Source organism: Pavona decussata, unplaced genomic scaffold, assembly GCF_977016875.1.
Source record: "Pavona decussata unplaced genomic scaffold, jaPavDecu1.1 SCAFFOLD_6, whole genome shotgun sequence".
NCBI classification, from domain to species: domain Eukaryota; kingdom Metazoa; phylum Cnidaria; class Anthozoa; order Scleractinia; family Agariciidae; genus Pavona; species Pavona decussata.
In genome coordinates, this window is record NW_028145430.1 from 4,999,796 (window position 1) to 5,021,996 (window position 22,201).

General features: G+C 38.2%; 1 protein-coding gene across 4 annotated transcripts in view; it reads left to right on the forward strand.

Moving 5' to 3' along the window:
- LOC146489331 (zinc transporter 6-like) overlaps positions 1–22,201 on the forward strand; it is a 48,246-nt gene that overhangs the window by 23,804 nt on the left and 2,241 nt on the right. Inside the window, exons 10-18 of one of the 4 annotated variants that reach the window (XM_085107837.1) lie at positions 824–872; positions 1,754–1,873; positions 3,373–3,475; positions 7,630–7,677; positions 8,646–8,714; positions 10,516–10,560; positions 17,968–18,235; positions 18,434–21,158; positions 21,244–21,337. In XM_085107837.1, coding sequence (XP_084963963.1) covers positions 824–872; positions 1,754–1,873; positions 3,373–3,475; positions 7,630–7,677; positions 8,646–8,714; positions 10,516–10,560; positions 17,968–18,228 — 695 coding nt within the window. In that variant the 3' untranslated portion in view covers positions 18,229–18,235; positions 18,434–21,158; positions 21,244–21,337. Of the gene's footprint in view, positions 1–823; positions 873–1,753; positions 1,874–3,372; positions 3,476–7,629; positions 7,678–8,645; positions 8,715–10,515; positions 10,561–17,967; positions 21,159–21,243; positions 21,338–22,201 lie in introns of all 4 variants that reach the window. The other 3 variants (XM_085107829.1, XM_085107846.1, XM_085107821.1) reach the window with 3 other exon arrangements.

The following is a 22,201-nucleotide window of genomic DNA, read 5'->3' on the forward strand; positions in this document are numbered from 1 at the left end:
TGTCTATCAATTTGTTGATAGATTGGTTAATCATCTGTTCGTGATAAGAAATTAAGTCTTTTTCTACTTTTTTTGCAATATTTCTTATTGATTAGCTGATGTATCGCTTCTATGATTATTGATAAAGTCCTCCATGTTTAGGGGACATCTTAACCACTCAAAACGTGACTGACCCCAAAGAACCTTGAACGTTATACAATAAAGAATTGAAAAATTGTCAAATACTTGTGAATTGTTCGTGGCTAGTCTGACGCGGCGTTTCGTCTCGGCCAAGAGAACAATTCACAAGTATTTGACAATTTTTCAATTCTTTATTGTATAAATTTCAACTCGTGTACGTGCGGTTGGGAATCCTTCTGCGATAGAGGGCCAGACTGCTAACATCTTGAATTTGCGAACGGGACTTTGAGCGTGATGCTCAACGAGTTTGCCTACAAATTCTAAAGGTCTCTGAAGAGTCTCTTGGCCGAGACGAAACGCCGCGTCAGACTAGCCACGAACAATTCACAAGTATATGGAAATCTACCTAAAGAAAACAAGTTGAAGGGTTAGGGGCACTTTAACAGTCTGACCAAGATCACTAATTTTTTGTCCACTGACTGCTTTGTGGAGTCTGAGAGAATCTTACCAATACAGTATTGCTGTTTATGTTATAACAAGTTGTTCCAGTTTGCAAACCAAAGGAGAAGCAATTAAAGGAAGTGAAACAGACAAAACTGTACTGTTTATTTTTCTCGACCAACCCCACACCCCCATTCCTTCCCAACTATACCTGCAACATAGTCTAAGTGATTTCTGATTTCTTTATTTCTTCTTGTTTAAGCTGCTTCGTCAAATTGGCTGCAGGATGCTGTGAATGATTTTGGCCACAGGTGAGGTACCTCATGTTCATGGAAGCCACTGATTTCAATTTATGCCTTGTGGCCATTATTGGTATTGCTTTGTTTGAGTACACCACTCTTCTTTGCATTGGTTGAGACTTTTGTCTTTTAGTTTCTTGTCAACCCTACACAATCTGCTCATTATGGTGAAAGTAGTTCAGAGATACGGAAAGCAAAAAAATAATCAAGAGTCATTTACTCTCTGGGACATTGGCTTAACAAGTGCCACTTAACACATTGACGCAACCATTTTAGTACAATCAGGAGGTGAAACACTACAATTGTTCAACCATTAAATGTCTCTTGACTTCCAAATCATCATGTGCAAATTGTACTTAATTCTCTTAGCTTTCAGTTATTAACATAATATTATGCATAACGATCTATTGAGATATGCTAGAGAAAAGAATTTGTTCGCATAAGAGATTACCTGTGAACAATAAGAAAGTTTTTTGAATTACATTTAATAGTACAACCCAACGGCAAAATACAGAGCGTAACTTTTGAGTTACGTAGCATCTCCTGATCCCAAAGACTAAACCTGTACAGAAGAATCTAGTTTCTCTGAGCCTTCAACATTGAATTAAATCCTAGCAATCTGTGAAGATATGTTGGAGAAAAAATTATTAAACAATTGGATGAGCCAATGAATGAATCAATTTGTTGCCGTGCGTACATTATACCATTCATTAAGGTTATTTGTTGGCCATGGGTATACTGGAAGTTTGAGTTGAGTTTTGAATTTGAATTTTGTGCCTAAGTGATATGTCTTCAGGTGCCTCCTGGCTAACAGTGCAGGTGAAACATCTTCTGTTTCAATATGTGATTACATCTGAACAGGTCTTCAACGATAATGATTTTGTTTCTTACAGCATCTGTGGTTTTGCACCATTCCTAAGCCAAGTCCTGGTGCAGAAGTTCAACCCTATAGCTCTTGTGGGTGTGGCCGGTGGTGCATTAGTCATCACCACTGATGCTTTGATAAGTTACAAGTAAGTATATAGTATATATGCAATCACTTTTAACTCCAATAGGAGACATAAATCCTTACATAGAGTGCCTCTCTTGACTTTTAACCTCACATGTGTTCAATGATGATGTAGGCTTTAGTAAGGTAAGGAGCAGGGGAGAGGGCACTTGCCTCCCACTAGTCATGTTGAGCTTAATTCCCTGGCATGACGTCAAATATAATTATATGGGTTAGGTTTGTTGATGGTTCTCGTCCTTGCCCCAATAAGTTTTTGTCTCCTCAAATACCAATTTCAAGTGTAAAATCTGCGTTTCATCCGATTTCCAAACACCGAGAAGTTTGAAAAATTGACACGCAGCCATGTTTTTTTAAACCAAATTCGAATTGGTTGGAAATCGGATGAAAAACTCTTCCCAGTGTTTGATATAGCTTCTCAACCCATTAATATTTCTTAGAAGAATTCAAAGCAAAAGTTTACTAAATTTTATAATAATTAGGATCATATTCCAACCCTCTCGGTAGTGAATTATTAACAAGTCTAGCCCCTTGGATAAGGACGATAAACCGTAGGCCCCGTCTCACAACACTTCAATGTTCATAACCCTTTGGGACGTTAAAGAACCCAGACACTAATCGCAAAGAGTAGGGCATGGAGTTCCCGATGTGCTGGTCTTGTCTTTGTGCTGTTTCATGATTTCATGGGTTGGTTGAGTAGGATGAGGTTGCTAATGGACATATGCTGATGTAAACCGCATTTGAATGTATAAATGCATTACCATTACCATAAGTTTGAGAAACATCTTCCTGTGATTAGTTTCGATCTTAAGGTTAGCCTGTGACATTTAAAAAGAATTACAGGAACTGAAAACAGAATGGGAGCTGACCATCGATTCTTTTTGTTTTCTTTCACACTAAAATCCTGCTTTATTTAGTATTCAAAACCAACAACATTTATTCCCCATAAAATGTAGCAATCAAATTCTCATGTGTCCTGTGACCGAACAGATATTTTCTAAAAGTTCGACTTTGACACAAGGAACTGCGCGTTCAACGTTCGGTGAGGCAAATGTGGTAAAACATATTACCTGAGTCTGAAAAAAGAGAAAGGAAAAGCAGAGAAGGGAAAAAATAACACAGAATGTTTCCCTTCCGAGAGTGGATCCCGGGACGTCCAGATTACAAGCCCAAGGACTTTCCAGCACACTGTCAAAAGATTGAAAATAAAAGCACGTGAAACTGATGACGCGGATCTATCGAATCGCTGATTAGGACGGCCATAGCGGTGTTTCTTTGCTACATAGTCTAGGTATGGAAATCAAAGAAACAAATAACTTGACACAATGCGAAAAAGCAATTCATTCGCCTGTTCAGCTCACGAGTTCGCACACAAACCGCTTTGATTAAAATGAGTTGTTACAACCAGATCTCAAAGAAGTTTCTTAAAGTTTCTCCATCGCTCTCAGAAATGCACTGAAATTTATGCCTCTCACTAATATATGTCACATTATTAATTTTTTACAGCAAATCATTTATAGCTGACAGTTTGTGTGCAATAGTCACAGCATTCATGATGTGGGCAACCATGTTGCCACTCAGTATATACAGCGGCCAAATACTACTACAGGTAATAATTTCAGCATTAGTCATATCACAAATGTGGACAATGTATGTGGGAAGGCTTACTATTGGAAGGATCTACTTTTTGGGTTACTTTCAACTGGGCTTATAGTAATAAAAAAACAATAACATTTCAACTCATCATCAGTCATTTTCAAGTCCTTGTATAGAAATTTGACATATATAATATACGAGGTCGCAAAAACTGGGAGGCATAAAGGATGTGATGATAAAGTATACAATAAGATAAAAATACGTACATGTAAATTGATAAAACGTATGGAGTCACACTGTTTGTTTATGTCCGTCTTTAACTGCCGAATAAAAAGCACTTTGAAATGTACTCTGGGTCTTCCAAGACTGAGAACCTTCGCTTGATACCATCCGTCTGATTACCATGGTGCTCTCTCGGGTGATCGGGTGATTACCGATGACAAATCTCTTGTGTTCCATTGATGGAAGTGTTGGCATGTGTAGCTGACATAACCTGTGTTGCGCAGGTCACACTTGAAATGACTCAGCACACTCTGTTGATTCATTATTGGAGGCTTCTCTTATATCACCTTGATTACATTTGTCTTTGCTCCTGTGTAGTTTAGATGGGCGGATATTAGTACCAATGTTACGGCTAAGATCACTCGGACTGAATTTGCACTTCCTTCATCTTTAAACGGCAACGCAATTTTTATGTGGACTACATGTTGTCCTGGTACTCCCTTTTTCAGGATTTGAGTTATTGTTGTTACATTAACAAATTGCTTGATGATGGACTGTACGAGTTGTTCTGGGTGATCACGCCAAGGTCTCCCCCGAGGTGCTGACACTCTTGGTTAAATAGCTGCCAATCTGATGTAATCTTGCATTATGTGAGGTTCAGCATTTTTTTAAGCAGTGACTACTTATACCTGCCATCAGCATGGCTTTAGTAGTGTGATAACAACCACCTATGAGTGGACTTTCTAAAGACTGTTTCGTCCAGTCAGCTGTTGTTCTTGATGACTTCCATCCCACAAAAGGGTATGTCAAGCCCAAAGGTGTCAGTCGAACCACAAGCTCACCAGGTTGCCCACACATTTTCTTGATTGAATAATGGAGTTCCGCATAGTCTGTCCCAATCAGCATATCAACGGCTGGTCGAGGACCAAGATCGAGGAAGTTAATCCTTGTAGATGCTCCCATTTGCAACTTGCATCTTCCAATTGACTGGCTTCATTTTTCCAGTTACTCTCGTTGCGGTAAATGCCGAAATCCTTGCATTAGTCTTGCCATGCACACTCTGCAGGTCAAACTCCATAGGCATTGTCTGGAAGAAATCCTCTTCGCCGTTAACGTTAACAGTGATCTTCTGCACAGTTTTCTCCAACTCTAACTCATCTGTCACATTACCATTTATGTATGTCTTGGTACTAGCGTCATCCAACAATGAGTTTAAGATCAACCTCCGCCATCCATTCTTCACTACTAGCTGTTACGGTACGCAAAGCCACAAAATATCATATCACAATGCCGCGACATATCCGGGACTTTTGTTACGTTCTCTGGCGCTAAATTTGAAATCTAATAATAAATGTTGATAGTGATTACTCCTACGCGATTTGCGTTAATATTTTCAGGCATAAAGAGATGGATTCCGAACAAAATCTGATCGGATTGAGTTCGATTGCATTCGGATTTTGTTCGATTGGTTCGATAATCGAACTTAGCTATGATCTCAAATGTCGGCAAACAACGAGGAATGAAAGTTTGTCGGATGCATGGCGCGCTTTTTTATGTTATCTCTGAGTTGCTTCTAATAACTTACTAGATTGCAATAAAAGGCAAGTCTTTTATACATTTTGATCTCAATAAATGGATCGAAATTTGAATAATTGTTTTTCACAAACAAAACTTGTTCCCACGTGAGTCACCAATTTGGCGTCGTTCGGGATTTTACAATTTTTGCTTTGGCCTTAAATTCTTTTCGCTAGGTGAAACGTAGCCAGTAGTGTATTTTTTTTTCACCTACTATGAATACCACACATTAGATGCAACAGGAACTGGTGTTGCTCGGCTCAAGAGGAGTTCTTAGATTATTGTTTTTTTACCGTAAATAGGCTAGCGGCGCATGAATAGATTTTTTTTTTATCCCGACTGCCATTGTCAATTTAATCTCACCTTCGCACATCTAAAAGTTTGATTGAACGAAGCGAACACGACGCGAGCCCCTTTCCCCCCCCCCCCCCCCCCCCCCCCCGTGCCACGGCCAGATGGAATATTTCCACCCTGTGAATGTTCCATCTCAGCAACCAACGCTCTTAATGCTCTCGGTCTGCTATCTCAGGCTCCTGATTCACTCGGTCATCAGCTAAATCATTTCTTGTCACTAGACCTCCATGCAGCAATCTATTGTGAGTTGTTTAACAGCCATCGCCACCTCAAGGCTTGCTCCGGGCACGGCGGTCGCTTTTGTGATTTCTTCGTAGACAACGAAGCCAAACTCTCAATTGTTTAGCTGTAAGCCAACGCCTTTTGACATCCATTTTCTTAACTCTTCGCAACGCCACGTGGGCTGGTCTTTTGGCAATACTCACAGTTCAGTTTGTTAGCTTTTCCTGGGGCTTTTGTCAGTCCAAAAAAGGTTTGCACTCCTTCTCTGCGCCTTCCCACTGCTCCACATAGTGTCTCTTTTTAATCTTTAATTTTTATCTTTCAATTTCCATTAGCAAAGAGCTAATCCGACAATGGAAGGGCAAGCAATCGCGCCATAAATTAATTCTACTAGAGGGAAAAACAAAATAACAACATTGTTATTACACATATGGTGATTTAAAGGCTTGGAAGGATAATAGAGTGCTAGTGAGGTGCGAACTAGATTACATATACATTATTTTCAAGTGGCAATTCAAAAGCCTGAAAAAGTACTGGACACCACTGATAAATTCCGAGTGGAAACCAGACTTGATGACGTCAGGTTTGTAATGCAGTAAATTGATTGTGAAACTTTTTTCCCCCATTGTGATTGGTTTGAAATGAACGAACTCCAATTCTTTTGTTTGAACTCGTCTTATGATTGGCAGAAAACGTTGGCCGGCTCTGGTTGGATTTGTTGCACTGTAAATAATTCCTTCACCAATGACTTTCAGAATCTTCAAGACTGAAACATACAATACAGACTTCACTAAGACTCGCTCCTGGACAGGCCCCCAATTATTTTGTTACGTACTACTAACAAAAGACATAAAGAGAATAAGCAAGGTTAACTTCTATGCAAATAACAATTACAATACTCTAAGCACAACTGACTTAGGTTTAACGTAGAAATGGGAGCGAGAAAATATCATCTGTTGTCTTGAAATTTTAGTCTCAACACTTTTAAACTCATCCGCTAACACAATCTCTACCTCATTTGTCTCTTGAAACTTGATATCCTCACAGTAGCATCAGAAAAAGTCCCAAAAGGTCGCCTTCCAATCCGTCACCAAACATTATGCCTTTGCACTCACGACATCACCATTATAGCACAGAAGTAGTTTCTCCTGCTTTTAGTCGTGTTCGTGTTTCACTTCCACTTAGTTGCGACTTGCAGAGTTAGCATAATCGATTTCATTGTCTGAAAACCGACCAAATTCAAAGAATCTCAGCTTGAAAGTGCAAACCTACATGTACTAGCCAGATAGTATTTTTAATATGACCGTTTTTGTTCTCTTTCTTTATCAGATCTTGTTACATTACTTCCCATGCGACGTCACTGATGTTTCTAGAGGTTTCTAGAAGCTTCTGGAACCGATATTTCTAACATTATTTTTTTTTTAATCTTTTTTCACACTTTATCATCACATTTTTTTACGCCTTTCGCCGTTGTATAAATTTCCCATTATTTTGTAATTGTATGTATTATATATGTTAAATTTCTTTACAAGTACTCGAACTTCAAAAGGGTTAGTTTTTATAACTAAATCCATCTCAAAGAATTTACTCATTCAAATGGGCTTATATTGGGAATTTTACTCGTTAGATTGTATCATCCTCGTAACACAAATTATAAATCTGCATAATACAAATCCCTATGGTGATGACGATGATGGCAACGATAGTAATTTTATTGTTCTTATTAATTGGCAGTGTTGTATAACCTTTTAATAAGTTTGGATGGGCCTTAAACTGTTGTTTAATTTAATTCAGACATGTCCTACTGATACAATGAGCCAAATAGACAAGTGTCTCCGTGAGGTGAGTTTTGTGTTTTAATTCTTCACGCATTACCAATATTTCAAAAAATTTCAGTCAGATTGCAATACATGTGTAGGTTTCCAGAAATAATTGGAAGTTTTAGATTAGAACTTATTTTAACACTGAGTATATGAAACAATTCGAATTGCTGATGAAAGATTAGATACACGAAAGATCTTCGCAGTTAGTACGCAACTTAAGCAGTTGCATTAAAGAAAGCCTGAAAAATTTCAGGCTTGAAATTGTTAAATAGCAACTTCAGCAAAATTGAAAGCTCGTTCCTGTGATATAAAACGTCGACAGAAGCCGTCGTTTGGACGAAGAAAGGGACTGTAACGCTGAAAACACCAGCAAGATTTCAGTCACGTGACAGGCAAACAAAATTGTTTGCGTGTATCAAGTTTTATTGGGTAAGGAAGAAAATTTAACTCCGATTACATGAAAATATCATTGTGCCATAGCATATTTATTCATACAGGATATACAGTTTGAAGAGTTTGTGTGTGATTGCTCCAGTAAGAGTGTGCACCTGTTGTAACAGTAAAAGTTTCAAAAGTCCATTTTTACTCAAACAGTGAGTGAAAAATGATTTGTTTGCCAGATATATGAGGTGAAATACACACAGTGATTATTTAGCTTATTCTTGCAAGCCATTTTGTGCTGCATGTGAGCAACAAAGAAAGCAGTCTTCGTTTGCGCTGGATATTGTCATTGAAAAAATATGCCATTTCTCAGTTTGTTTGAACCTCCTTACGAAAGCTAGGCTTAGTGCAAAGCTTTTTGTGTGAAAAAATAGTTTTGTTAGTTTTGTTTGCACATTTATGAATTGAAACTAATTTTCATAATAAAAACGATGCACGAAGCCTTGCTTTCATACTGAGGTTCAAAGCAACTCGGAAATGGCCTATTGACTTGACTTAAATAAGCAGGAGGAATAAGCAAAGAACTTTGTTGGCTACTTTTTTCAGGCATCAACCTTAGATGGGGTTTTGGAATTTAGAAATGAACATTTCTGGACGGTTTCCTTTGGAAGAATGGTAAGTCAGCTGACTTTATAGATAATGCATGAGTTGGACTAAATTTAGTGACAAATGTATTTGAAGAGAATTTAGATGGTTTGGGAAAAAAGTACAGTTTTTGAGCTGTGAAAGAGTAATGAATAGAGATAACAGTAAACAAAACGTTTATCTTTATCGGTTTACCTTTTTGCCCATGATCTTCATTGTGATTTCTTTCTTCGATGTTATCGTAAAGGGCCGGCCAAACGGATGCAAAATGTTGATGCAACATCGTCCAAAATTCCTTTGTTGTGAACAACAATGTTGCATTCGTTTGGCCACCGTTTTGGCCACCGTGTTCAACGTTGTTGAACGCCCGCATGCCCACTAAGCTGACTTGGCGGGTATCTGTATCCATGGCGATGATTCATTTATATTTGTTTCGTCTGTTGCCGCGTGTACTGAGCAAATATGGCGAACGAACAAAGTTTTGAATCTCTCAACGACGAAAGTTTAAACACAAGCGATCTCTCTTCGGATAGACAGAGAAAGGGCAAAGGAATAAGTAAAATTGTAATACAGTCGACTTACTTGCGGACACCCCCAGGAGCGCGAGTTGGTGTCCTTTAGCGAGAGTCCGTAATCGCGGGAATTTATTTCAGTCAAAAGTCTGTACTCTATTTTGCCTAGGATTTAGCTGCTGCCCGTATTATCGGGGTGTCCCGTAATAGCGAGGTATCCGCAAAGCGAGAGTTAGGGCAACCGTATTGTTTTCTAAGGATTGCGGGTAGATTTTGGTCCCAGACTTTTGAGTCCAAGTGTTAAATCAAACATGTTGCATTCGTTTGACTACCTCGTTCAGCAATCTGCAACACTGTCCAACAATGTTGGAATATTATTGCAATCTTTTGGCAGATTCTAAGTAAACTTGAGGAAAGGTCAAGTCATGTAACATTCTAGGTCTTAAAACTAATCGGAGAAAGGCTGAAAATCACTGAAAAATCGCTGAAAATCACTGTAATAAATTAACATAGATTACTTGGCCGCTCAGTGAAATTTGGCAAACCTTACTGAACGTATTGTTTTAGTTAGCAACCTAAACGCCATCCTTAAGTTTGGTCTTAGCTTTGTTCCCTATATTTGCAATGGCCAAAGCCATATAAGGAACCAACTACGCTCCTAGAGCTTCCAGCAGTGCCTGGGGTAGGTTGGACACCTTGCACAAGATTTACACAAGATCTGCACTTCGCTCGCGCGCCAGTATATATCCGACCTATTTGAAAGATCTACGCTCTTGGACAATTCAAATGAAAAATTAAGACCACTCCTTCCCCCATTTCAATGATGGAAATGGCACGTTTTGCTTTGCACCCAAATTCATCATTGATTTTAGGGGGAGGAGGGTTTAATTCTTTTTTTGTTCTGTTCAAAATTGTCTGAGCTTGACACTGACCTTACCACTAACTTTAGAGATGATATTTCATAAGATGAAAACTGCAGTCGCTCTCTTAAAACTTAACTTAACCCAACGCTACTGCAAAGAAACACAGCTAGACGAAAACAGCGGAATGAAAACAGCTGTTGGCTAGACTTGTCCAAAAATAAAAAAAATAAATAAATAAAAAAAAGAAAGAAAAGAAACCTATTATGGGAAGATTATCTACCAGCACACTGCTATGCTCGTGCGCCATTTCATCTGCTCTTTCAAATTTTTCTGAATTTAAAAGTCGTTAAACTGTCATCGTTCACTGAAGACTTGGAAGGGAGATTTGACCCACTCCCTTTGTTCAATGTGAGGTAAAAAAATGTATCTTCAACTTAATTTCATTCCGTTGTACAGGCTGGATCCCTGCATGTGCGAATTAGAAGAGATGCCAGTGAGCAGGTAGGTATCTGTACTAAGTTTAATCAAGAGTAATCCCAACTGTTTTCGGACTTTACTGTTATGCTAAATGATTAAAGTCATTTTACGAAAATGGTGTTGAACCCAGGATTCTCATTATTGTCTATTGTGAAACTCTTGACTTGGTGAGAGTAGTCGTGAGAAGACATCTTCGCAAAACGGCATCTCTCCTCCATCCCTCAGATTTGAAAGGTTTTGATCTACCTTCATGAAGTTTACATGTATCAGGCGCTTTTTCTCTTTGGCCATTCTTGTCAGTGTTCGCTTGTACAAAACAGCAGCTCATAACGGCTTACTGTATTTTGCGAAGCGAAACGAAATGGTGAAAAACCTACTGAACATACAATTCTCTCTGGATTGGTCTCGACTATGCACGCTCTGGTTGAATGCGGGGGTGGGGGGCTGTGTTGATGCCATATTTGTGGTAAAGTAGCGCAAGTTTTATCTGCCGGAATTTCTCATCGGCTCATCCCGAAAGAAAACCAACCGAATAAATAGCACCATCGTAAAAACACCGCTTTACGGGAGTATTTAGCATTTGACACTTTGGCCGCATCCCCATTGCTGTTGGCAACTTCATTATTCAAGACATGAGGATCTTCTTTCTTTCGTTGACTGCGATGACAACGTGTTTTCACAATATGCGCTGAATGTAAATGTTGGTTCAATCGAGCCACGTATGCCTCGTGAATAAATTTTTCCATAATAAACTCATAGCCTTTTTCTCGAGCCGATTCCTTTTCAACTCGTGAATGCGCGTAGCGCAATGAGCGAGTTATAGCGATAGTTGACTGTCGACTTGGTTGGTTAGTTGGTCGGTCGGTCGGTCGGTTTTGTCGTTAACTTTCGGGCGTGCGCAGTGAATGAGTTTTAAATTCAATTAGTGGAAAAAAAACACGCGAACATTTGTTGTTCACGGCGCATCGGGAAATTCTTATTCAATATGTAGAGAATAATTTGACGATCATTTAGTGCAAGAATGGAGATTTTTCGTTCAATCTGAGCAAAGTTACAAGTTTTTTCAGTTTTTCAGAAAGTCCGGGGTCGTAAACTCAATTAGTGAAAAAAAAAAAAACGTGACAATTTTTTTCACGACGCATCAGAATTCTCTCATTCATTCTGTAGAGAATAATTTGACAATCATTTTAGTGTAAGAATGGGAATTTTTCGTTGAATCTGAGCAAAGTTATAGGTTTTTTTCGTTTTTTCTACAAAGTGCGGTTTCTTTTAAGAATTAAAAATAATTTAATTCAGAAATAATTTAATTAAAAAGTAATTTAATTTGTCAGTTTTCACGCGAAAGCGGAACGTGCCATGTCACGCATCATTGACGTCGTAAACAAAATTATGCAAATTTATGGTGAAATGAACACTTTAAGATCTTGTCAGCTTTCATAGAGGTTTCAAAGGGAAAAATGTTTCATTTTCGAAATTTACAACTGGAAATTTATGGGAAAGCAAAAGGACGCGGTCGATAAATAAACCTTATTTAGCAAGAGCTTGTCATAGTTCATTATTTTTACTTGAGGATTGCATGGACTGAACTCCAAAGGAAAAATTTCACGCATTTATGTCGGGCATGAAATGTAATGCTATACTTTGTTGAACAGATTTCCCTTTGTGAGATCGGCTTGCCCTACAGTAATTTTGTAATTTTAATTCCCAAAAAGGCTTCACTTGCCCATCGGGCAAGTGATGGTTAGAATCCACTAGCCCGATCGCAAAATCCAGTAGCCCCGGACTATCGGACACGAATTTGCATGACGTAGCTGCACATGGCGTGCTTCTATGAACTTTGAATAAAAAAACACGTGATTTTTTTTTTATCGGCGCATCAGAATAATCTTATTCAATTTGTAGAGAATAATTTGACAATCATTTCTATAGTACAAGAATGGTTATTTTTCGTTACATGATCGGGCAAAGATATAATTTCTTTTAGCTTTCAAGGAAGTTTCCGTAGCCGTCTAAATTTCAATTACTATGTGTCATCTGCATTCACGAGTTGGCTCACAGGAGCCTTTGATTAACACTTTTTTAAATGTTCGTTTATTTGGAAGTAAGAAATGCGTGCACAAAAACGAGAAATTTCATCTAGGAAATATTTCCATTGTCACTCTCGTGCTCTTGTACTGACGTCATTTTGGGTTTGAATTTTCTCATGGTATAGACCTTTTTAACTCGTGAATGCGCGCATGCGCAATGAACGAGTTATAGCGATAGCTGACTCTCGACTTGGTCGATCAGTCGATCAGTCGGTTTTGTCGTTAACTTTCGGGCGTGCGCAGTGAATGAGTTTTAAATTCAATTAGTGGAAAAAAACACGCGAACATTTGTTGTTCATGGCGCATCAGGAAATTCTTATTCAATATGTAGAGAATAATTTGACGATCATTTAGTGCAAGAATGGCGATTTTTCGTTCAATCTGAGCAAAGTTACAAGTTTTTTCAGTTTTTCAGAAAGTCCGGGGTCGTAAACTCAATTAGTGAAAAAAAAAACGTGAAAATTTGTTTCACGACGCGTCAGAATTCTCTCATTCATTCTGTAGAGAATAATTTGACAATCATTTTAGTGTAAGAATGGGGATTTTTCGTTGAATCTGAGCAAAGTTATAGGATTTTTTCGTTTTTTTCTACGAAGTGCGGTTTCTTTCAAGAATTAAAAATAATTTAATTTAAAAATAATTTAATTAAAAAATAATTTAATTTGTCAGTTTTCACGCGAAAGCGGAACGTGCCATGTCACGCATCATTGACGTCGTAAACAAAATTATGCAAATTTCTGGTGAAATGAACACTTTTAAGATCTTGTCAGCTTTCATAGAGGTTTCAAAGGGAAAAAATGTTTCATTTTCGAAATTTACAACTGGTAATTTATGGGAAAGCAAAAGGACGCGGTCGATAAATAATTCTTATTTAGCAAGAGCTTGTCATAGTTCATTATTTTTACTTGATGATTGCGTGGACTGAACTCCAAAGGAAAAATTTCACGCATTTATGTCGGGCATGAATCGTAATGCGATACTTTGTTGAACATATTTCCCTTTGTGAGATCGGCTTGCCCTACAGTAATTTTGTAATTTTAATTCCCAAAAAAACTTCACTTGCCCATCGGGCAAGTGATGGTTAGAATCCGGCTTTTACTTCGGGTAGAAGAGCACATAACGCGTCATCAGAATGGAATGAACCAAAAGCAAAATTATTCATAATTAAGGCACTGCAGAGCAAATTTATGCATGAAAATATTACGTTCCAAGTGTGGAAGTGTGGTTATGGAAAGGAATATACTTAACTTGCCAATTAACTGTGGAAGTGTGGAAATGTGGAAATGTGGAAATATGTAAATATGTCTTGAATACTTAAGTAACCAACTGTAGAAGAGTGGAAATGTGGAAATGTGGAAATATGTCTTGAATCCTTAAGTTACCAACTGTGGAAGTGTGGACATGTGGAAATGTGGAAATGTGGAAATATATAAATATGTCTTGAATACGTAAGTTACCAACTGTGGAGGTGTGGAAATGTGAAAATGTGGAAATATGTAAATATGTCTTGAATGCGTAAGTTACCAACTGTGGAAGTGTGGAAATGTGGAAATGTGGAAATATGTAGATATGTCTTGAATACGTAAGTTACCAACTGTGGAAGTGTGGAAATGTGGAAATGTGGAAATATGTAAATATGTCTTGAATACTTAAGTTACCAACTGTGGAAGTGTGGAAATGTGGAAATGTGGAAATGTGGAAATATGTAGATATGTCTTGAATACTTAAGTTACCAACTGTGGAAGTGTGGAAATGTGGAAATGTGGAAATATGTAGATATGCCTTGAATACTTAAGTTACCAACTGTGGAAGTGTGGAAATGTGGAAATGTGGAAATGTGGAAATATGCCTTGAATAAGTAAGTTACCAACTGTGGAAGTGTGGAAATGTGGAAATATGCCTTGAATACTTAAGTTAGTGGAAATTTGTGTGGAAATGTGGAAGTATGCAGCTGTCTTACCCCCACCAGCAACCCACCCTACCCCTGCAGATAATTCTGGAAGTGTGGAAAGCTGGATATATGGAAACGTTCCTTTACTGTTCCTTATAATGCTAGAAAGCTGGAAATGTAGAAGGGTAGAAATGATGATTACTGCGATTTTTGAATCTCCCTCGAGGATTACCCCTATTCAAATTACCCCTGCTTCCATTGCAACAACAGACAGAACACCGCAACCCCCTTGATAGGATCACTCCATATTCAAATGATAAAAAATATATCTAATAATGAATGACTGTATGTGTGGTTGCATTTTGCAGCAACATCTATCAACAAGGTATCTCTCTCCTTTTTGTCTTGTTACATGAATAAAAATATTTGGGTTAATGGCAACATGTTACTATTATATTGAAACTGTTACTAAAAATATAATTGTTCACAAGGAATTTTGAGCAGATTTGTACCAAAATAATGAAAACAATAATTATGAAATATAATATTTTGACAGAAAGGTGTGTTAAATCACCTTACTTTCAACTATAATCATCAATACAAAATCAATTGTATGATTTTTAGAGGTACAATCTATAGCTTAATTCAAAAGATACAACAAAGTGTTCACCGAAAGTTACAGTAAGAAATGATGAAATGTACATTTATCGATATTTATGGTTGAGTTATAAACATTTTTTTATAAAGCAGTCACCATTGGTATTACTGTCATGACAATAAAGCATACTGTCATTATAAAACAAAGGCCATTTATGTCCAGTGCACTTCAAATTCGAACAGGGGTAATCCTCGAGGGAGATTCAACAATTGCAGTAATCATCATTTCTAACCTTCTACATTTCCAGCTTTCTAGCATTATAAGGAACAGTAAAGGAACGTTTCCATATATCCAGCTTTCCACACTTCCAGAATTATGTGCAGGGGTAGGGTGTGTTGCTGGTGGGGGTAAGACTGCATACTTCCATATTTCCACACAAATTTCCACTAACTTAAGTATTCAAGGCATATTTCCACATTTCCACACTTCCACAGTTGGTAACTTAAGTATTCAAGACATATTTCCACATTTCCACATTTCCACACTTCCACAGTTGGTAACTTAAGTATTCAAGACATATTTCCACATTTCCACATTTCCACACTTCCACAGTTGGTAACTTAAGTATTCAAGACATATTTACATATTTCCACATTTCCACACTTCCACAGTTGGTAACTTAAGTATTCAAGACATATTTACATATTTCCACATTTCCACACTTCCACACTTCCACAGTTGGTAACTTAAGTATTCAAGACATATCTACATATTTCCACATTTCCACACTTCCACACTTCCACAGTTGGTAACTTACGTATTCAAGACATATTTACATATTTCCACATTTCCACATTTCCACACTTCCACAGTTGGTAACTTACGTATTCAAGACATATTGACATATTTCCACATTTCCACACTTCCACACTTCCACAGTTGGTAACTTTATACGTATTCAAGACATATCTACATATTTCCACATTTCCACATTTCCACACTTCCACAGTTGGTAACTTACGTATTCAAGACATATTTACATATTTCCACATTTCCACATTTCCACACTTCCACAGTTGGTAACTTAAGTATTCAAGACATATTTACATATTTCCACATCTCCACATTTCCACATTTCCACACTTCCACAGTTTGTAACTTAAGTATTCAAGACATAGTTCCACATTTCCACATTTCCACACTTCCACAGTTGGTAACTTAAGTATTCAAGACATATTTACGTATTTCCACATTTCCACATTTCCACACTTCCACAGTTGGCAACTTAGGTATATTCCTTTCCATACCCACACTTGGAACGTAATATTTTCATGCATAAATTTGCTCTGCAGTGCCTTAATTATGAATAATTTTGCTTTTGGTTCATTCCATTCTGATAACGCGTTCTGTGCTCTTCTACCCGAAGTAAAAGCCTAGAATCCACTAGCCCGATCGCGAAATCCAGTAGCCGCGGACTATCACACGAATTTGCATGACGTAGCTGCACATGGCGTGCTCCTATAAACTTTGAATAAAAAAAACACGTGATATTTTTTAATCGGCGCATCAGAATAATCGGCTTATTCAATCTGTACAGAATAATTTGACAATCATTTTAATAGTACAAGAATGGTCATTTTTCGTTACATAATCGGGCAAAGATATAATTTCTTTTAGCTTTTGAGGAAGTTTCCGTAGCCGTCTAAATTGCAATTACTATGTGTCATCTGCATTCACGAGTTGGCTCACAGGAGCCTTTGATTAACCTGCGTACCCAGATCTGGGTAGAAATTACTTCTTCAGTACGTAATTTCTGCTGAGTCGTTACAGTAGTCCACCACGCTGATGAGGACTCAGGAGGAGTAGACAGACCATAATAAATTTTTGGCATAACAAGAGAGTGAAAAAGATGGTTCCTCCTGTGTAAGCCCTTCCTTTCCCAGAGATCAGAGCACATACAAACATTTAAAAGCCAGAGGCAGTCGAACCAAGCAGCAGCTATGACCTTCAAATGTTAAAGTGATCTTACTTTTCTCACTCTCTGTTTCTTTCTTTCTTTCTTTTTTTTTTCCTTCTTTCTGTACCGTCGTGCGGTTCATTTTTGTTCTGTAGAGAAATAACAAAGGTAGCTTTTGTGACATAGGTAGCCCAAGCTCTACTTACGTTAAAGCTTAAACCTTGGTAATGAAAGCGCTATACACGTAATCTGAGCATTACTATATCCGTTCCGTAATGGCGAAATTATAAGGTTTTGTTTCGAGGGAAAAGGTTCCGTATATGAAGACAAACTTACGAACAGTTTTTGAATTTGAATTTCCTTGGGTGTTTATTTCTATTTTGTGTCATTTATGGGTCGATCCGAAGTGATTCCAACCCGTTTTACCGGGGCAGTTGCACTGTTTTTTTTTCCTATATAAAGTAAAAACAGTGGAATCTTAACTCCTTGGAATCACTTCCAACCGACCCAAAAGCGCAAAGAGGAATGTTTTAAAGAAATTGATCGTATTTTTGCCTTTTCCGGCCTCATACAAAACCTTTTTTTTTCGCTGTTGAGCGACGGTTATCATGATGCTCAAATTAATGGACAAGCGCATACAACGCACCATTGTTAAGGACATCAAAGTATGCTGGACCTTGTCCTAGTTGTACATGATTTTTAAACTGAGTTATGTCAAGGTCACTGTTCCATGCTCATCACATATTTCATAAAATTTACTTTCAAAAGCACATCTTTCAAGGTTTGACAAATAGAAAAGTGATAAAGCAGTCTTTCAAGCAGACAAGACTACAAAAAAGCATCTTGGAATTTAGGCTTCCTGTTGGTAATGTAAATTTGTTTCTTATTGTTATTACAGATGGTGCTAGCCCACGTTACCAACAAGTTATCCAGCCATGTTACTCACATGACAGTTCAGGTGTTTAAGGATGACTGGATACGATCCTCAAGTACCTCAAAACTTAATATACCAAGTCTTTCTACTTCCAATAACATGACCTACTCAAACCAAGGCACTCCGTCAACCAAGGCTTACAGCGCTCCTCACCCGCTTAACGCCCCAACTGGTACAAAAGGGAACACCAAGTTGAACATTTCATCTCCACGTAAAGCATCATGATTACAGAACAACAACAGGGTTTTCATTTGAGGCCGGAGACCGGACGTTTCGTCCGGTCGTTTGCCATTCCACGTCCGGTACTTTGAGCGATTTTTTTTTTTTTACTACTCTATTATATATTTTTCTTACTACGGCACCACAAAACATTCACGTCCGGCGCTTTCAGAAGTATGTCCGCTACTTTACAAAACAGTTGAAAACCCTGACAACAATAAACCATTCAGCTGCAATTCCACTATCTTAAAATCTTTCTGACTATTTATTTGTACAACAGCTCACAGTGAGCTCATCTCTCGTTTGCACAATAAAAACCAGGGAAAATGTGAGGTGACACAATTGATATTCCAGGAATGCGTGACTTCACATTGGGTGACCAGGTTACCGCATACTCGAGTATATTCTGTATCTACGTTATATTTGTTTGGTCAGAACATAACTGTGGTTCTTTCTCCATAAGCTTTTCTTGTGCTTTCGTTGATACACGCAGATCTTTGTTCCCAAGAGAGAAATGTCAGGGCCACATCGGATTATGTCGTACATAGTTTGGTACAAGTGTTTTTCCGACAGTTTAAAATTTGATGCGTTTTTGTAACGGAACTTTACCGTGAATCAACCATTGTTTACAACAAGTCAAGAAGAGTTTCAGTCACAAAGTTGTTCAGCGTAACCATTACGACTTTAGGCAAAATCAAGGATAAATGAACTTTTGCATGGTGAAAGCGTCTTTGGGACTATTAAAATTTTTACCGTCCTTGTTGTCGATTGTTTGTTTCATTGTTTTTTATTTTCTGAAAGTTTGAAACAAGCGGATTTCACGAACAGAAAATCCATCCGTCAAAAGATAAAAAAGTGTAGTGGCCTCTGTCAAGGCACCATTCGAACAGAGCCTCTTTTGCGAGGTTTCTTCATTCTTTAATTTATTTGTTTATGGAAGATTTAATGGCAAGAGTAACATAAATTTGGGGGCAATGTTACTTGGGTTTTTCGTGGAGAATTAATACCCCAAATCAATTTGCTGACGCTTTGTTTTGGTTGGACTATTGGAATTTACCTTCAGCACGCCGTTGCCGGTTTAAATGAACGTAAGCTAAGCTTACTAAGTTTACAGCCAACTACGTTTACAAACTTACAGAGCTAAGTTCAAGATGCTATCAAAGTTTTTGTTACAATTTATTCGTGTGCTGTGAGTCTCACGTCACCTCGTGGTGCACATGATGACGAGGCAGAATCGAAATTTAAGCGAGACTGTAAGTCGATGTTTGATTAGGATTTTGTCGATTCATCTGAGTAACACGAAGTCACGCCTATACATATATACATGTTTATTAAAAACTGGATCATTTTATAATGCAATTCCAAGGATGCAGGCCCATAGCAGGGGGAGGGGCAGAGGGGGGGCTTGACCCCCCCTCCCCTACCCTCCCCCCTTCACATGGTAGTCCACGTAAAAGAAACGGCAAAAAAATGTACCAAAAAGTGTGAAGTAGGTGCAAAGTTATTGTTTTACTTACTAAATCGACTTTTTTTTTTTTTTTTTTTTTTTTTTTTTTTTTTTTTTACGTTCTCATTACGTCTTAAACTCCCTAATGTTTTTTGGGAGGGGGGGGGGGGTAGTTTTGTTTAACCATTTTGCTGAGCCCCCTCAGTTGCTTTAGCCTTGCTACGGGCCTGGGATGGTAAGGGGTAATACGAGTCCCGTAAAAACGACTGCGTGGAAGGCTATGCAAAGAGGAGGTACAAGCCATCTCCGCTTATTCAAGTCAGTCTGGAAATTCCTATTGAGATGACTATTGAGGAAGACAGAAGACTATTAAGGAAATTCCTATTGAGGAAGACAGAAAGGCGATTGACATTTTGCACAAGAAAATAGAAGAAGTGAGCTATCCCCCTGAAAATAACGTTACATTGACGAATCTCCCGGGACGAATCTAAAGACATTTTAAAATCAATATTGAATGACGATGTGTCGGATCACTATGTTATGCAATTCCATGGATTTGATTGGCTTAGCGGCCATGGTATATGAGCAAGAGAGGATGAGCTCATCCTCTCTTGATTTAAGCCATTATAAAAGTGACCATTAAATTGTTTCGGACTGTTCTTGCAAAGCGAAATCAATTATTTCACTCGCGCTTGAGGGATATGAGTTGATTATAGCCAACTCGGCGCTACGCGCCGTGTTGGGTATCTATCATCTCATGTCCAACGTGCGCTCGTTGAATAATTGTTTTAAAAGTATGTAGGCGTTGTACAACCGGGTTAGTGATGGATAGTGGATAATGTTTTCGCTCGCTCTGATCGGCTAATCTATAACGCCTGATAGTATTTGCTATTAACGTCCTAGGCAATGTAAAATTTTGTGCGCTGAATGAAAAGAGTCCAAATTTAAAATTGGGCTGTCTGTTCACTGGCTCAGTATAGCTCTCTTTTACCACGAACATTTTCACAGCCGTTGTCCCCTCTCCCCCCCCCCCCCCCCCCCTCTTAAAACTTTATGCCTACAGACGTGCTGAAGTTTGTGTAATTATTTGCATGTTTTATGTATTCGGCTGATAAAATATAGCAGGTGTTTGTATTGACACCCGTGACACTCTTTGAGCCCGGCGGTGCTGAACCAATAATTGTACGACAGGTTGTAAACAAACTGAAAACTCGCTCGATTGAGGCAGTGTCATAAGCTAAGAGACTCTCATTTTGAAACCACGGTCTTTTCTTGGATATTCACATCTGATGCTTTACAAGTGAGGGGACAAGAAAGCTAGCATATACGCATTCTATATCGATCTATACCTGGTTTAACGGCGAAAGCGCCTTATTCCTAAATTATAAGATTCGCTTTGTGTTGTTTTCTCTGCTTGAGCGGTTTCTGTTATCTGGGTTAGCAATTTTGCGGTCGCTTCTGCTTTCAAACCTGTACACACCGAACACAAGTGAGTAGTTTCTTTGCCTGTGTGATTTTTTTTCTTTTGTAGCAAACCCGGTTTATGCGATTTCATAAAAATTCTATTTTCATAGCGTCAATTTAATGCCAGGTGTTCTGGTAAGAAGCCTGTGTTTGTTAATTGCAACGGAAAATATTCTGTGCACTATTCCTGGAGTAAAATATTACGTAGGTTATTTTGCTTCTTCAAATTAATACATAGCCTGGTCGGGGAAAAAAGAAAAGGCTCGGCCAAACAGGAATCGTAAGCTCACCGGATAGTGAATCAATACAAGCATTAATAATTTTATATATCCGTGGATGTGTTTGTATGTCAAACAAAGCTGCTACGGAAATGCTTGTAAAATGGCCTAACTGACTCTCACTCCATCTCAGTAATTGTCTAGAGGATACTGACCGCAAATAATAACTTCCTGCGTTTCTACAATGGAAGGCAGACCTTGGCAACCTCTACTAAACGGGAGGAATTAAACTTTCCTGTTTTCGCATTCCATTCCCTTTATTCGTCGGTTCCTATTTTCTGCGTTCCTTTTCAGAGTACATGCTCCTTTTAACCAGCATATGGATCTTTATTTACTTTTGACTTAACGTAGTTCACATCCAGCTTCTCTTGTTCAAATTAAAGGAACCCCTTCCTTTTTGTAGCTGTTCCTGTTTTCATAGCCGTTTGTTTCCTCTCATAGTTTTTAAGGAATAGTTGTATTTATTGATGGCCGGTTCCTTTTGACAGCTCTTTACTAGTGTGTGTCGATTTAGTTCTTATTTACTTGTTTCGTTCTGTTTGGACTATAAATTCCACCGTCAAACAAGGTCTGCAGTTGTGATAGATTTACGCATCTCACGGACATTTTTAAAATACATAATCTCAACATTTTTTGTCGCTAGCCAACGATAGTTTCGTACCCTGATGCCATGTCACGGTAATGTCTATAGTAAGGCCGAATTATGCAGATTTTACGGATTCGTTACATCATTTCCACATAAAGCACTGTGAGTACCATGATACAACCAGGAGCCATAATTGGGGGTGGA